The sequence below is a fragment of the Artemia sp. Qi Xiang Cuo genome, chromosome 9 (assembly GCF_049724085.1).
Source record: "Artemia sp. Qi Xiang Cuo chromosome 9, ASM4972408v1, whole genome shotgun sequence".
NCBI classification, from domain to species: domain Eukaryota; kingdom Metazoa; phylum Arthropoda; class Branchiopoda; order Anostraca; family Artemiidae; genus Artemia; species Artemia sp. Qi Xiang Cuo.
In genome coordinates this window covers 36,037,190-36,053,213 of record NC_142802.1, presented here as the reverse complement: position 1 = coordinate 36,053,213, position 16,024 = coordinate 36,037,190, and the positions used below count along the sequence as shown (strand labels likewise).

Genomic DNA, 16,024 nt, shown 5'->3' with positions numbered 1-16,024 from the left:
TAATTTGTTACTTGACCTAGCTTTACCTCTCCGATGTGGTCTGTATAATACACAAGTAACGTTTTAAAAGTATTGTCAATTTAAAATAGTATCTAACGTTCCCTTGGTACCCCCCTTTCGGAGGGGCAGGGGAGGGTAGGCGAGGGAGCAGGGGAGTCAATTTTTAAGGTAACATATTCTACATGAGAAATCGTAAAATACCTGAGACAATGAACAAGTCCCCTTATAGCAAGTATTTAGTTAATATAATGCTTGGAAGAGAAATTAAGTTTTAAGGGGGGTGTAAAACTGGTATTTATTTAATATCCTGGTAAACATACGACTAGAAATGCTTCAGGAGAAATAGACTATTGCTTCTTTCTGAACTAATCAATATTCCTTGACAAATATTTTTTTATTTTTACTGTATTGCTATTATTCAAAACATTGGATTGTCTATGCCACATCAAACTAGCGAATATATTTAGTGGCTGTTTAGTTTCTAAATTATTTTTTAATTTTAATTAATAAAATAATAATTATTTTTATTTTATATTTTTCTAGTATATTTTTTGTCTACGTTTTATGCAGTGAGGCGGGGGGGGGCAAGTAGTCAGTTAAAATTAAGCTAGGAAGGGGGAAATTAAGTTTTGAGGGAGGTGTAAAAATGCTACTCATTTAATACCCCGGTAAACATTTGACTTGAAATGCTTCAGGAGAAATAGACTATTGGTTCTTTCTGAACTGTCTGGGGAGTGGGTGGGGGCAAGTATTTAGTGAAAATAATGCTAAAACGGGGGAAATTAAGTTTTGAGGGGGGTGTAAAAATGGTACTTATTTAATATCTTGGTAAACATATGACTAGAAATGCTTCAGGAGAAATAGACTATTGCTTCTTTCTGAACTAATCAATATTCCTTGACAAACATTTTTTTTATTTTTACTGTATTGCTATTATTCAAAACATTGCATTGTCTATGCCACATCAAACAAGCGAATAATTATCTTGGCTTTTTAGGTGTTCAATTTTTTTTCATTTTAATTAATAACATAAAAAAAATTATGAAATTTACATTTGGCTAAGCTCTGTTTTGACTACTTTATATTAATTGAGGGGGGTGGGGGCAAGTATTCAGTTAAAATAAAGCTAGGAAGGGGGGAAATTAAGTTTTGAGGGAGAAGGGGTTGTTAACTCAGGTAATTTGTTACTTGCCCTAGCTTTACCTCTCCGATGTGGTCTGTATAATACACAAGTAACGTTTGAAAAGTATTGTCAATTTAAAATAGGATCTAACGTCCCCTTCGTTCCCCCAATTCTGAAGGGCAGGGGAGGGTAGGAGAGGGGGAGGGGGAGTCAATTTTGGAGGTAATACATTCTAAATGAGAAATCGTAAAATAGCCGAGACAATGAACACGTCCCAATATAGCAAGTATTTAGCTAATTTAATGCTTGGAAGAGAAATTAACTTTTGAGGGGCGGTGTAAAAATGGTATTTATTTAATATCCTGGTAAACATAAGATTAGAATTGCTTCAGGAGAAATATACTATTGCTTCTTTCTAAAACTAATCAATATTCCTTGACTAATATTTTTTTTTATTTTTACTGTATTGCTATTATTCAAAACATTGCATTGTCTATGCCACATCAAACTAGCGAATAATTATCGTGGCTTTTTAGGTGTTCAATTTTTTTTTTCAGTGTAATTAATAACATAAAAAAATTATGAAATTTAGATTTGACTAAGCTCTATTTTGACAACTTGATATGAAGTGAGGGGGGTGGGGGCAAGTATTCAGTTAAAATAAAGCTAGGAAGGGGGAAATTAAGTTTTGAGGGAGGTGTAAAAATGCTACTTATTTAATACCCCGGTAAACATTTGACTTGAAATGTTTTAGGAGAAATAGACTATTGCTTCTTTCTGAACTGTCTGGGGAGTGGGTGGGGGCAAGTATTTAGTAAAAATAATGCTAAAAAGGGGGGGAAATTAAGTTTTGAGGGGGGTGTAAAAATGGTACTTATTTAATATCCTGGTAAACATATGACTAGAAATGCTTCAGGAGAAATAGACTATTGCTTCTTTCTGAACTAATCAATATTCCTTGACAAATATTTTTTTATTTTTACTGTATTGCTATTATTCAAAACATTGCATTGTCTATGCCACATCAAACTAGCAAATAATTTTGGTGGATTTTTATTTTTTCAATTTTTTTTCATTGTTATTAATAAAATAAATTATGTTTTAATTTTGTTTTTGCAAATCTCTATTCGGATTAATTTATTGGCAGTGAGGGGGGTGGGGGCAAGTAGTAAGTTAAAATAAGTATATGACGGGTGGACTTAAGTTGTGAGTGGGTAGCCATAATGCTACTCCTTTAATAAACTTGTAAAAATATGACTTGAAATGCTTCGGGAGAAATAGACTATTGCTTCTTTCTGAACTGTCTGGGGAGTGGGTGGGGGCAAGTATTTAGTGAAAATAATTCTCTGGTTCAAATGTGAAACTTAAGTCCAGTTTTGGATACTCATAATAATGAGGACTGATGGTTCTAATTCAATATTTTTTTTTTTCATAAAAACAAACTATTTTTTTTAAACTTCGAAATTATTCAACTTTTTTTTTTTTTTTGTACATATATTAAAATGACAAAACGTGCTTACGACTTTAACAACTGTAATCTGTGATTGGTCAGAGACACAAGGTGGCTTTCCCACTGGTATTCTATTTCCGGAGATCGTCACTACCTAGTCTATTGTATGTATTAAATCAGTATTTTTTACGCAGTTTAACGATAAACACATAAGTTATATCTTTTAAAAAAGTGAAGATGTATCATTTTAATAAAGTGTGTTCACATATCAATGTTATTGTAGCAGAGAATTTTGACAAGGAGAAGTACTTAAACTATGAACCAAGTAAAAATGGTAGAACTATTGGAAATGTATGTGTGCATTGTCATGACAGTAAGGAATTTAATTTCTTTGGAGTACCAAAAAAATTCAACTCTTCTTATGGTGGATATGCAAGAGTCAGATATCCAGAGATGATAGCACTCAAAGAAAATGCCAACATAAAAATAATAGTTGATGAAGATGTACATCTTCTTGCCAGTGCTTGTGGTAACACGTTACTTCTTTGTGCATTCCATCGTAAACTTTTGGGTACTAATATTCAACGGAAGATCAAAAGAAGATATGTATACTATTCTACTAATATCATACGCCATATCTTATCGATGAGATAAAACTGTTACATTTGTAAAAAATAATTTTGTAATTGACATTTAAATTTCCGTAAAAATAAAAAGTGAATTGGAAGAAAATATCACTAAGGAATATAGATATGAATCTATTAAAAACAAAGCGCCAGCAAACGTCACTACCATTAATCAAACAATTAATTAAACAAATAATAGCAAAGATGAAGTGCATATTGAACATGTGGATGACCCCCATAAGAAATGTGTTTACATGCTAGTGTTATTGTAGCATTAAATAATGACAAGGAGAAGTATTTGAACTATAAAACAAGTACAAGTGGTAGCACTATCGAAAACGTATGCGTGCGTTGTCATGACACTGTAGAATTAAATTTCTTTGGAGTACCAAAAAAAATTCAATTATACAAATGGTGGATATGCGAAAGTATCATTTCCAGAGATGTTAGTACTCAAGGAGAATGCCAACATAAAAATAATAGTTGATGAAGAGGGGTATCTTCATGCTAGTGCTATAGGTAACATGCTACTTATTGATAGAACCTTTCGTCGGCTTTCAGGTATTAGCATTCAAATGAAAGCAAAGAGGAAAAGAAAGGCCTACTCTGCTACTAATATCGTAAACCATATCTTGTCTACGTGCTGAAACTGTTACCTGTGTAAAAATAATGTGATAATAGATAGTGAAATTGCCAGAAAAATAAAAAGGGTATTGTCAGAAAATATCACGATGGAATATAAAGATGAAACGATGAAAAACAAAGCACCATCAAACGTTACTGGCATTGATCAAACAGTCAATGAATCAAATAATACCAAAGACGAAAAGCATATTGAGCCTGTTCATGAGACACCAGTAAAAATTGTGTATGATTCAAAATGGAATAATGATTATTCTACTGATTACGAACTAAGAGAAGACAATAACTACAATATCAAGAGAGAACATGGTGAACTATTTTATGGAACAGATTCAAAGTGTCCAAAGTTAATCATTGATATTAATAATGTATCATAGTATATTTTTGTATTAATATTCTACATAACATTATTTCATTAAAAATATTACATTGTTATGTGTTCATTGTTTTTTATAGTAAGCTAGCATATCAAGCGTTTAGAATGTCTATTAAAACATCGACGATGTAAGAAAAGGAATTTGCGTACATCTATTGTCAGACACATGGGATAACATTGTCAAAATCTAGGTATCAGAATGAAAAAATTGTAGGTAAGTAAGTAAGCAAGTAAGTAAGTAAGTAAGTAAGTAAGTAAGTAAGTAAGTAACAAACTCTTTCTTGAATTCACCTCTTGGATACACAATACAGAAATTTACATGCACACAGAGACAACCCACACACACACACACACACAAACAGAGAGGACACACACACAGCGACGACAAACGCACAGAGACGACAACACACAGAGAAGACACACGCACAGAGACGACACGCACACAGAGACCATACACACACACACACACACAGACGACACACACATAGAGACGACACACGCATAGAGACAACACACACAGTTTTTAGAGTAAGCTAGCATATCAAGCGTTTAGAATGTCTATTAAAACATCGACGATGTAAGAAAAGGAATTTGCGTACATCTATTGTCAGACACATGGGATAACATTGTCAAAATCTAGGTATCAGAATGAAAAATTGTAGGTAAGTAAGTAAGCAAGTAAGTAAGTAAGTAAGGAAGTAAGTAAGTAAGTAACAAACTCTTTCTTGAATTCACCTCTTGGATACACAATACAGAAATTTACATGCACACAGAGACAACACACACACACACACACACACAAACAGAGAGGACACACACACAGCGACGACACACACACACAGAGACGACAACACACAGAGAAGACACACGCACAGAGACGACACGCACACAGAGACAACACACACACACACACACACAGACGACACACACATAGCGAAGACACACGCACAGAGACGACACACACACAGAGAGAAGACACACACACAGAGACGACACACACACACAGAGACGACACACACTAAGAGATGACACACACAGAGAGAGAGACGAGACATACACACACACACAAAAAAACGACAAACACACATAGAGACGACACACACACACAAAGAGATGACACACACACACACACAGATACGAAACACACAGAGACGAGACACCCACACAGAGGACACACACACACACACAACAACCACACAGACAACACACACATAGTGAAGACACCCACACAGAGACAACACACACACACAGAAGACACACACAAAGAGAAGACAAACTCACAGAGACGACACACACACAGAGAAGACACACGCACAGAGACGACACACACACACACACACATAGAGACGACACACAAACAGAGATGACACACACACAGAGAGACGAGACACACATACACACATAGAAACGACAAACACACATCGAGACGACACACACACACACAGAGAGAAATGATAAACACATATAGAGACGACACAGACACAAAGAGACGAGACACACACACAGATACGAAACACACATAGAGACGACACACGCAGAGAGACAACACACACACACACACAGAGAGACAACACCCACACAGAGACTACAAACACACACACACACACAGACGACACACACACAAAGATACGACAAACTCAAATAGAGGACTTACACATAGAGACAACACACGCACAGAGATTACAAACACACAGAGACGAGACACATAGAGAGAGAGAGACGACACACACACACACACACACACACACAGAGACGACAAACACACAGAGACAACACACACAAAGAGATTACACATACACACACACACAGATACGAAACACACAAAGAGACGACACACACACAGAGACGACAAACATACAAAGAAGACACAAAATCAGAGACGACACACCCAAAGAGGTGACACACACATAGAAACGACAAACGCACAGACACGACACACAAACAGAGTCATAGTGAGAGAGATAACCAAAAAGTTGGGTTGATCTAGGTTCACTTAGAGTGGCGCGCCACTCTAAGTCTCTGTGCGTGTGTCGTCTCTTTGTGTGTTTCGTATCTGTGTGTGTGTGTATGTGTGATCTCTTTGTGTGTCTCGTCTCTTTGTGTTTGTCATCTCTGTGCGTGTGTCGTCTCTATGAGTAAGTCCTCACTTTGAGTTTGTCGTCTCTTTGTGTGTGTGTCATCTCTGTGTGTGTGTGTGTGTGTCGTCTCTGTGTGGGTGTTGTCTCTGTGTTTGTGTGTGTGTGTGTTGTCTATATGCGTGTGTCGTCTCTATGTGTGTTTCTTATCTGTGTGTGTGTCTCGTCTCTTTCTGTCTGTGTCGTCTCTATGTGTGTTTATCATTTCTCTCTTTGTGTATGTGTGTCGTCTCTATGTGTGTTTATCATTTCTCTCTTTGTGTGTGTGTGTGGTCTCTATGTGTGTTTGTCGTTTCTATGTGTGTGTGTGTGTCTCGTCTCTCTGTGTGTGTGTGTTCTCTGTGTGTGTGTCGTCTCTATGTGTGTGTGTGTGTGTGTCGTCTCTGTGCGTGTGTCTTCTCTGTGTGTGTGTCGTCTCTCTGCGTTTGTCGTCGCTATGTGTGTGTCGTCTGTGTGTGTGTATGTTGTGTCTGTGTGCGTGTCGTTCTCTGTGCTTGTTGTCTTTGTGTGTGTCATCTCTGTGCGTGTATCGTCTCTTTGTGTGTTTCTTATCTGTGTGTGTTTCGTCTCTTTGTGTGTGTGTCATCTCTTTGTGTGTGTGTGTCGTCTCTATGTGTATGTGTAGTTTCAGTGTGTGTGTGTGTGTCTCTTCTCTCTCTCTGTGTGTGTCGTCTGTGTGTGTGTGTATTCTCTCTGTGTGTATGTGTGTCGTCTCTGTTTGTGTCTCTTCTCTCTGTGTGTGTTTCGTCTCTATGCGTGTGTCGTCGCTATGTGTGTGTCGTCTGTGTGTGTGTGTGTGTGTGTTGTGTGTGTTTGAGTGTCGTCTCTGTGCGTGTGTGTTGTCACTGTGTGGTGTCGTCTGTGTGTGTGTGTGTCGTCTCTGTGCGTGTGTCGTCGCTGTGTGTGTGTCCTCTCTGTTTGTGTGTGTGTGTGTGTGTGTGTGTTGTCTCTGTGTGTATGTAAATTTCTGTATTGTGTATCCAAGAGGTGAATTCAAGAAAGAGTTTGTTACTTACTTACTTACTTACTTCCTAACTTACTTACTTACTTGCTTACTTACTTAGCTACAATTTTTCATTCTGATACCTAGATTTTGACAATGTTATTCCATGTGTCTGACAATAGATGTACGCAAATTCCTTTTCTTACATCGTCGATGTTTTAATAGACATTCTAAACGCTTGATATGCTAGCTTACTCTAAAAACTGTGTGTGTCGTCTCTGTGCGTGTGTCGTCGCTCTGTGTGTGTCGTCTGTGTGTGTGTGTGTGTGTATTGTCTCTGTGTGAGTGTCGTGTCTGTGCGTGTGTGTTCTCTGTGTGTTGTCGTCTCTGTGTGTGTGTCGTCGCTGTGCGTGTGTCTTCTCTGTGTGTGTGTCCTCTCTGTGTGTGTGTGTGTGTGTGTGTGTGTGTTGTCTCTGTGTGCATGTAAATTTCTGTATTGTGTATCCAAGAGGTGAATTCAAGAAAGAGTTTGTTACTTACTTACTTACTTACTTACTTCCTTACTTACTTACTTACTTGCTTACTTACTTACCTACAATTTTTCATTCGGATACCTAGATTTTGACAATGTTATCCCATGTGTCTGACAATAGATGTACGCAAATTCCTTTTCTTACATCGTCGATGTTTTAATAGACATTCTAAACGCTTGATATGCTAGCTTACTTTAAAAAACAATGAACACATAACAATGTAATATTTTTAATGAAATAATGTTATGTAGAATATTAATACAAAAATATATTATGATACATTATTATTATCACTGATTAACTTTGGACATTTTGAATCTGTTCCATGAAATGGTTCACCATGTTCTCTCTTGATATTGTAGTTATCGTCTTCTCTTAGTTCGTAATCAGTAGAATAATCATTATTCCATTTTGAATCATACACAATTTTTACTGGTGTCTCATGAACAGGCTCAATATGCTTTTCGTCTTTTGTATTATTTGATTCATTGACTGTTTGATCAATGCCAGTAACGTTTGCTGGTGCTTTGTTTTTCATCGTTTCATCTATATATTCCATAGTGATATTTTCTGACAATACCCTTTTTATTTTTCTGGCAATTTCACTGTCTATTATCACATTATTTTTACACAGGTAACAGTTTCGGCACGTAGACAAGATATGGTTTACGATATTAGTAGCAGAGTAGGCCTTTCTTTTCCTCTTTGCTTTCATTTGAATGCTGATACCTAAAATCTGACGAAAGGTTCTAGCAATAGGTAGCATGTTACCTATAGCACTAGCATAAAGATACCCCTCTTCATCAACTATTATTTTTATTTTGGCATTCTCTTTGAGTACTAAAATCTTTGGAAATGACATATTCGCATATCCACCATCTGTATAATGGAATTTATTTAGTACTACAGAGATATTTAACTCAATGTTGTCATGAGGACGCACGCATAGGTTTCCGATAGTGATACAACTTGCACTTGTTTCATATTTCAAATACTTCTCCGTGTCAGCATTCAATGCTACAATAACACTAGCATGGGAACACATTTCTAATGGGGGGTCATCCACATGTTCAATATGCACTTCATCTTTACTATTATTTGGTTCATTAATTGTTTGATTAATGGTAGTGGCGTTTGCTGGCACTTTGTTTTTCATTGATTCATCTTTATATTCCTTAGTTACATTTTCTACCAATACCCTTTTTATTTTTTCGGCAATTTCACTGTCTGTTAAAACAGTATTTTTACAGCGGTAACAGTTCCGGCACGTCGACAAGATATAGATTATGATATTAGTAGAAGAGTATGCATGTCTTCTTTTGATCTTCCGTTGAATGCTAATACCCGAAAGTTGACGATGGGGTGCAACAAGAGGTAGCGTGTTACCACAAGCACTGGCAAGAAGATTTCCCTCTTCATCAATTATTATTTTTATGTTGGCATTTTCTTTGAGTGCTATCATCTCTGGATATCTCACTCTTGCATATCCACCATAAGAAGAGTTGAATTTTTTTGGTACTCCAAAGAAATTAAATTCCTTACTGTCATGACAATGCACCCATACATTTCCAATAGTGCTACCATTTTTACTTCTCTCATAGTTTAAATACCTCTCCTTGTCACCATGCAATGCTACAATAACATTGACATGTGAACACACTTTATTAAAATGCTCCATCTTCACTTCTTTAAAAGATATGACTTATGTGTTTATCGTTCCACTGCGTAGAAAATTCTGATTTAATACATGCAATAGACTAGGTAGTGTCGATATCCGGACATAGAATACCAGTGGGAAAGCCACCTTGTGTCTCTGACCAATCACAGAGTACAATTGTTAGAGTCGTAAGCATGTTTTGTCATTTTAATATGTACAAAAAAAAAAAAAAGTTTAGTAGTTTCAAAGTTTTAAAAAAAAATTTTGTTTTTATGAAAAAAAAAATATTGAGTTAGAACCATCAGTCCTCATTAATTATGAATATCCAAAACTGGACTTAAGTTTCACATTTGAACCAGAGAATTATTTTCACTAAATACTTGCCCCCACCCACTCCCCAGACAGTTCAGAAAGAAGCAATAGTCTATTTCTCCCGAAGCATTTCAAGTCAAATGTTTACCGGGGTATTAAATAAGTAGCATTTTCACACCTCCCTCAAAACATAAGTTCCCCCTTCCTAGCATTATTTTAACTTACTACTTGCCCTCACCCCCCTCACTTCATATAAAGTAGTCAAAATAGAGCTTAACCAAATCTAAATTTAATCATTTTTTTATTTTATTAATTACACTGAAAAAAAAATTGAAAACCTAAAAAGCCACGATAATTATTCGCTAGTTTGATGTGGCATAGACAATGCAATGTTTTGAATAATAGCAATACAGTAGAAATAAAAAAATATTTGTCAAGGAATATTGATTAGTTCAGAAAGAAGCAATAGTCTATTTCTCCTGAAGCATTTCTAGTCATATGTTTACAAGGATATTAAATAAGTACCATTTTTACACCCCCCTCAAAACTTAATTTCCCCCCTTTTTAGCATTATTTTCACTAAATACTTGCCCCCAACCACTCCCCAGACAGTTCAGAAAGAAGCAATAGTCTATTTCTCCTGAAGCATTTCAAGTCAAACGTTTACCGGGGTATTAAATAAGTAGCATTTTTACACCTCCCTCAAAACTTAATTTCCCCCTTCCTAGCTTTATTTTAACTGAATACTTGTCCCCACCCCGCACTTCATATAAAGTAGTCAAAATAGAGCTTAGCCAAATCTAAATTTCATCATTTTTTTATGTTATTAATTACACTGAAAAAAAAATTGAACACCTAAAAAGCCACGATAATTATTCGCTAGTTTCATGTGGCATAGACAATGCAATGTTTTGAATAATAGCAATACAGTAAAAATAAAAAAAAATATTTGTCAAGGAATATTGATTAGTTCAGAAAGAAGCAATAGTCTATTTCTCCTGAAGCATTTCTAGTCATATGTTTACCAGGATATTAAATAAGTACCATTTTTACACCCCCCTCAAAACTTAATTTCCCCCCCTTTTTAGCATTATTTTTACTAAATACTTGCCCCCACCCACTCCCCAGACAGTTCAGAAAGAAGCAATAGTCTATTTCTCCTAAAACATTTCAAGTCAAATGTTTACCGAGGTATTAAATAAGTATCATTTTCACACATCCCTCAAAACTTAATTTGCCCCTTCCTAACTTAATTTTAACTGAATACTTGCCCCCACCCCCCATCACTTCATATAAAGTAGTCAAAATAGAGCTTAGCCAAAACTAAATTTAATCATTTTCTTATTTTATTAATTAAACTGAAAAAAAAAATTGAACACCTAAAAATACAAGATAATTATTCGATATTTTGATGTGGAATAGACAATGAAATGTTTTGAATAATAGCAATACATTAAAAATAAAAAAAATATTTGTCAAGGAATATTGATTAGTTCAGAAAGAAGCAATAGTCTATTTCTCCTGAAGCATTTCTAGTCGTATGTTTACCGGGATATTAAATAAGTACCATTTTTACACCCCCTCAAAACTTAATTTCTCTTCCAAGCATTATATTAACTAAATACTTGCCATAATGGGACCTTTTCATTGTGTCGGGTATTTTACAATTTCTCATTTAGAATGTGTTACCTTCAAAATTAACTCCCCCTCCCCCTATCCTAACCAATCCTACTCCTCCGAAATGGGGGAAAAACGGGAACGGTAGGTCCTATTTTAAATTGTGAATAAATTTAAAAAGGTACTTTTGCATTATAAAGACTACATCGGAGAGGTAAAGCTAGGTCAAGTAACAAATTACCTGAGTTAACAACCCCTTCTCCCAAAAAACTTAATTTCCCCCCTTCCTAGCTTTATTTTAACTGAATACTTGCCCCCCACCCCCCTCACTTCATATAAAGTAGTCAAAATAGAGATTAGCCAAATCTAAATTTCATAATTTTTTTTATGTTATTAATTACACTGAAAAAAAAATTGAAGACCTAAAAAGCCACGATAATTATTCGCTAGTTTGATGTGGCATAGACAATGCAATGTTTTGAATAATAACAATACAGTAAAAATAAAAAAAATATTTGTCAAGGAATATTGATTAGTTCAGAAAGAAGCAATAGTCTAATTCTCCTGAAGCATTTCCAGTCATATGTTTACAGAGATATTAAATAAGTACCATTTTTACACCCCCCTCAAAACTTAATTTCCCCCTTCTTAGCATTATTTTTACTAAATACTTGCCCCCACCCACTCCCCAGACAGTTCAGAAAGAACCAATAGTCTATTTCTCCTGAATAATTTCAAGTCAAATGTTTACAGGGTTATTAAATAATTAGACTTTTGACTCCTCCCTCAAAACTTAATTTCCCCCCTTCCTATAATTATGTTAGCTTAATACTTGCCCCAACCCCCATCACATCATATAAATTACTCAAAATAGAGCTTAGCCAATTCTAAAATTCATAATTTTCTTATTTTATTAATTAAACTGAAAAAAAATTTAAAACCTAAAAAGCCACGATAATTATTCGCTAGTTTGATGTGGCATAGACAATTCAATGTTTTGAATAATAGCAATACAGTAAAAATAAAAAAATATTTGTCAAGGAATATTGATTAGTTCAGAAAGAAGCAATAGTCTATTTCTCCTGAAGCATTTCTAGTCGTATGTTTACCAAGATATTAAATAAGTACCATTTTTACACCCCCCTCAAAACTTAATTTCTCTTCCAAGCATTATATTAACTAAATACTTGCCATATTGGGACTTGTTCATTGTCTCGGGTATTTTACGATTTCTCATTTAGAATGTGTTACCTCCAAAATTGACTCCCCCACCCCCTCTCCTACCCTCCCCTGCCCCACAGAAATGGGGGGACGAAGGGAACGTTAGATCCTATTTTAAATTTACAATACTTTTCAAACGTTACTTGTGTATTATACAGACCAAATCGGAGAGGTAAAGCTAGGTCAAGTAACAAATTACTTGAGTTAACAACCCCTTCGGGGTTACCTTAACTGTTAATCAGTTTAATCCTTTTTTTTCCTCCACCGTCATACAATCCAATCACTAATTAGAATAATTCACACTCCTATTATTCAAAACATTAATTAATATCGTTCATAGAGTCCAATTTGCGAATTCCTTATCCCTTTTTGCAAAAATGTCAAATATTGGAATGTAGTGTATGAACATTTTATAGGGTTTTTTGCTTGAGTACATTATACGTTGCCAAGTTTAAAAAAAAAAACAGTCTGGTTGAAAAAAAACTTGGAGTTGAAACAAATTTGTGCGGGGAATCCCCCATTCATACTGCTATCTTTTTTGCAATGTTTAGGAGCAGGCGGGGAATCCCCACTCATTTGGAATGGTACCAACAGGACATAAGCAAGTAGCACGTAGTTTCATGACTTGTTTAATCACGTGTAGAGGTCCCATAGAATAACAATGGAATGGGCATAAGACCATGTGAGAGGAGACTCACTCTTTTTGAAAAGGTGTATACAGGGTACGGAATTCAATAGATACTTACTACTGCTGCATTTGATATCAATTTTCCGTCCTCGTCCTCTTTCGACAACTAAATACCTATTAATGGTTTATAAGCACTAATCTCATTACTGCTGACAATTGTTATTAGAGCTAGACAAGACAAAGTCCAGAGCCAATTTTCTCAATTTCAAGATATTGCACATACGACCCTTTGCACAAACTGGAGTACAGTAATCACCAACAGAGACGAGACCAGGCACAGGCTCTTCAGCCAAAACTGGCACCAAGAATTGTCGACGTTTCGGCTGCCAGGTCTTTTTATAGGGACAGATAGCAAGCTGTTGCCCAACCTTGCGGTAGTAGGGATTGAGCCCCAGGCCATATATTACCAAGAATGGATCAATCGACTTCGGTACCACAAAGCTAGCAGCAAGAGAAGCTTGATAACTTTATTTTATCATGTTCTAGTTTTTGTGTCAGTATTTTACTTGTTGACATTGCACATTTTCTAATTGCTGCATTTGGATTTGCAAGGGATTATGGAAACAACTGATTCTAAATGAATCACTGCATTAGTTTAGGCATGGACTGAGTCAGACCTGAAAATGAGTAAATAGAATCAAAACTGTAAAAAATGAATACATAGAGTCAAAGCAATGCTATACTGAAGTATATTTCAATCCACATTCCACTTTTAAAGATGAAGGCATTGTTAGGAAAGTTCCTGCGTTACTAGGGCCATTTATATCCTTGGATCTCTATGGGTTTAATCATTCGAGTAAAATATAATCCATCTTGCTCTAGAATTTGGGGTTACTACACGTTTTAAAGACATAATCCCATATCACTCGTTTCTGCATCAGACCGATAATGGTGAGCAATTGTCCTCTTTTTGACTGGGGCACAAAAGACTCGAAAAGATTTACGCTAGTACCTGCAAAATCGTCCCATAAAGACAGCAACCTCTGGCAATGGTCCAACGAAACTCCTTTGGTGGGTTCAAAATTGTTTCGATGGGACATTTATGTCAATGTATTCAAAAGCGTACGCATTGCCTTGGTTCTGACGAACTTTCCAATCGAATTCCTGCCAGAGTCTAGGTGAAAAGGGAACTATTAGGCAGAAGCATTTATTCAAGCAGAATTATTACCCAGAATGCCGTTTTTAAACTCCTCTAAGACGATTTTCCGCTAACTTAATTTGAAAACCGTCAAAAATGGTATCGTGTCAGCATTATTGTTAGTGCTCTGACTTTTGACATATAAAAAAAGACTTACTTTCAGTTTACAATTCCGAGTCGAAGTTTTATCTTCTTTCACGCTTAAAATTTTCTATTTTCAGACGATCTGTAAAATAATTAAACTTGTTTCTAATATGTAGTATGCGTTCCAGAATTCAGTTATAAATAATTATAGTTTATTATTTGTTATCGCCTCCGTTCTAAGGCAACGAATAACAGAAAATTATGAGCAATCAGATATTTTATATTGCTTAATAAACTGATGAAATATACTGGCAAATGCACATAGAAGAGCACTGATCATGCATGCTCTGGCATATACTTAAGTTTAAGGTATGTTCGGGCATCGACGCTTTGAATGTACATAAACAAAAATACAACTGGGCTCAATTAACTTTTACGCCGAACCTCCACAAATCCATGTATAAATAGAGGGAGAAAAAGAGGGAAAAATAAGGTTGTGGGTTTAGCAGTAAAATTCAACTATAAAATTAAATATAGCAGGAGATCTTACCACCAAGACAGGAAGCACTGCACGAACTGTAACCAGATATTTTCCAGACGTGAACAACACCCATTGCATACTTTTCCTCTGAATTTTCACTTAGGAACGCTGGCTTTTTGTATGGAATGAGATTTTTTAATGCAATCTCTTCTGAGCTTGATTTAGAAGAGCGTGATTGGTCATTTGCCCATGAGTCACTGTAGGACCTAAATACATAAGGAAATTGCTCAAAGGCTCATGAAAAATTACCCTCTACAGAAAATTATTAATAGCCTCTTTTTCCAAAATATGCACCTAAGGAATTTTATTTACTTCAATCTTCTACTTTAGAGAGAAAAAATGGCAGATAATTATGTATCTAAGACTGTAACTAGTCCTTTTAACATATTCTAGGAACATCGAGGGTCAAATAACACTCTAGTCTCTCTTTTGTGGAACCGGAAAGACCAGCCAGACTAGAGAGAGTTTGGCAGAAACTGCAATCGAGCAAAAACAATCTTTATTACTACTGCTGGTACCAGCTCATCACAGCACAAACTAGCGTTAGGGCAATACCGAATTACAAATCCGTGTAGGTTCGATGGCAATTTTCACTGAGGTGACCCTCAAGGATAACCCCTCCTTGGAAAAGAATGCCTTGCGACAGGCAGGCTTGAGCAAATACAGAAAAAAAGGTTCTATTAGTTTAGTTGAAAGAATAAAATTTAACAAAATTTTTCTAAGCTGAACCCATAAATAGATTAAACGGGTAATTGCGTTTCTCATACAACTCCGTGTGTTTAAATTTAGTGGTAATGACACTGTTCATTAAATAGCCTCAGAATTAAAATCATAGTGGCTTCTATCCAAAATAATGTCAATATACATTACATAATATCACAGCTTAACTTAACAGATCAGTCACCAAAATCAGTTCTAAGAGTCCAATAATTTGTTCA

The 16,024-nt window shown here is 35.7% G+C and overlaps 1 protein-coding gene across 4 annotated transcripts in view; it reads right to left on the bottom strand.

Annotated features, from left to right (window-relative positions):
• LOC148948608 (protein madd-4-like) overlaps positions 1 to 16,024 on the bottom strand; it is a 511,292-nt gene that overhangs the window by 152,041 nt on the left and 343,227 nt on the right. For all 4 annotated transcript variants that reach the window (XM_089094504.1, XM_089094505.1, XM_089094503.1 and 1 more), the window contains one exon: positions 15,096 to 15,292. In XM_089094504.1, the coding sequence (XP_088950630.1) occupies positions 15,096 to 15,292 (197 nt within the window). The remainder of the gene's footprint in view (positions 1 to 15,095; positions 15,293 to 16,024) is intronic.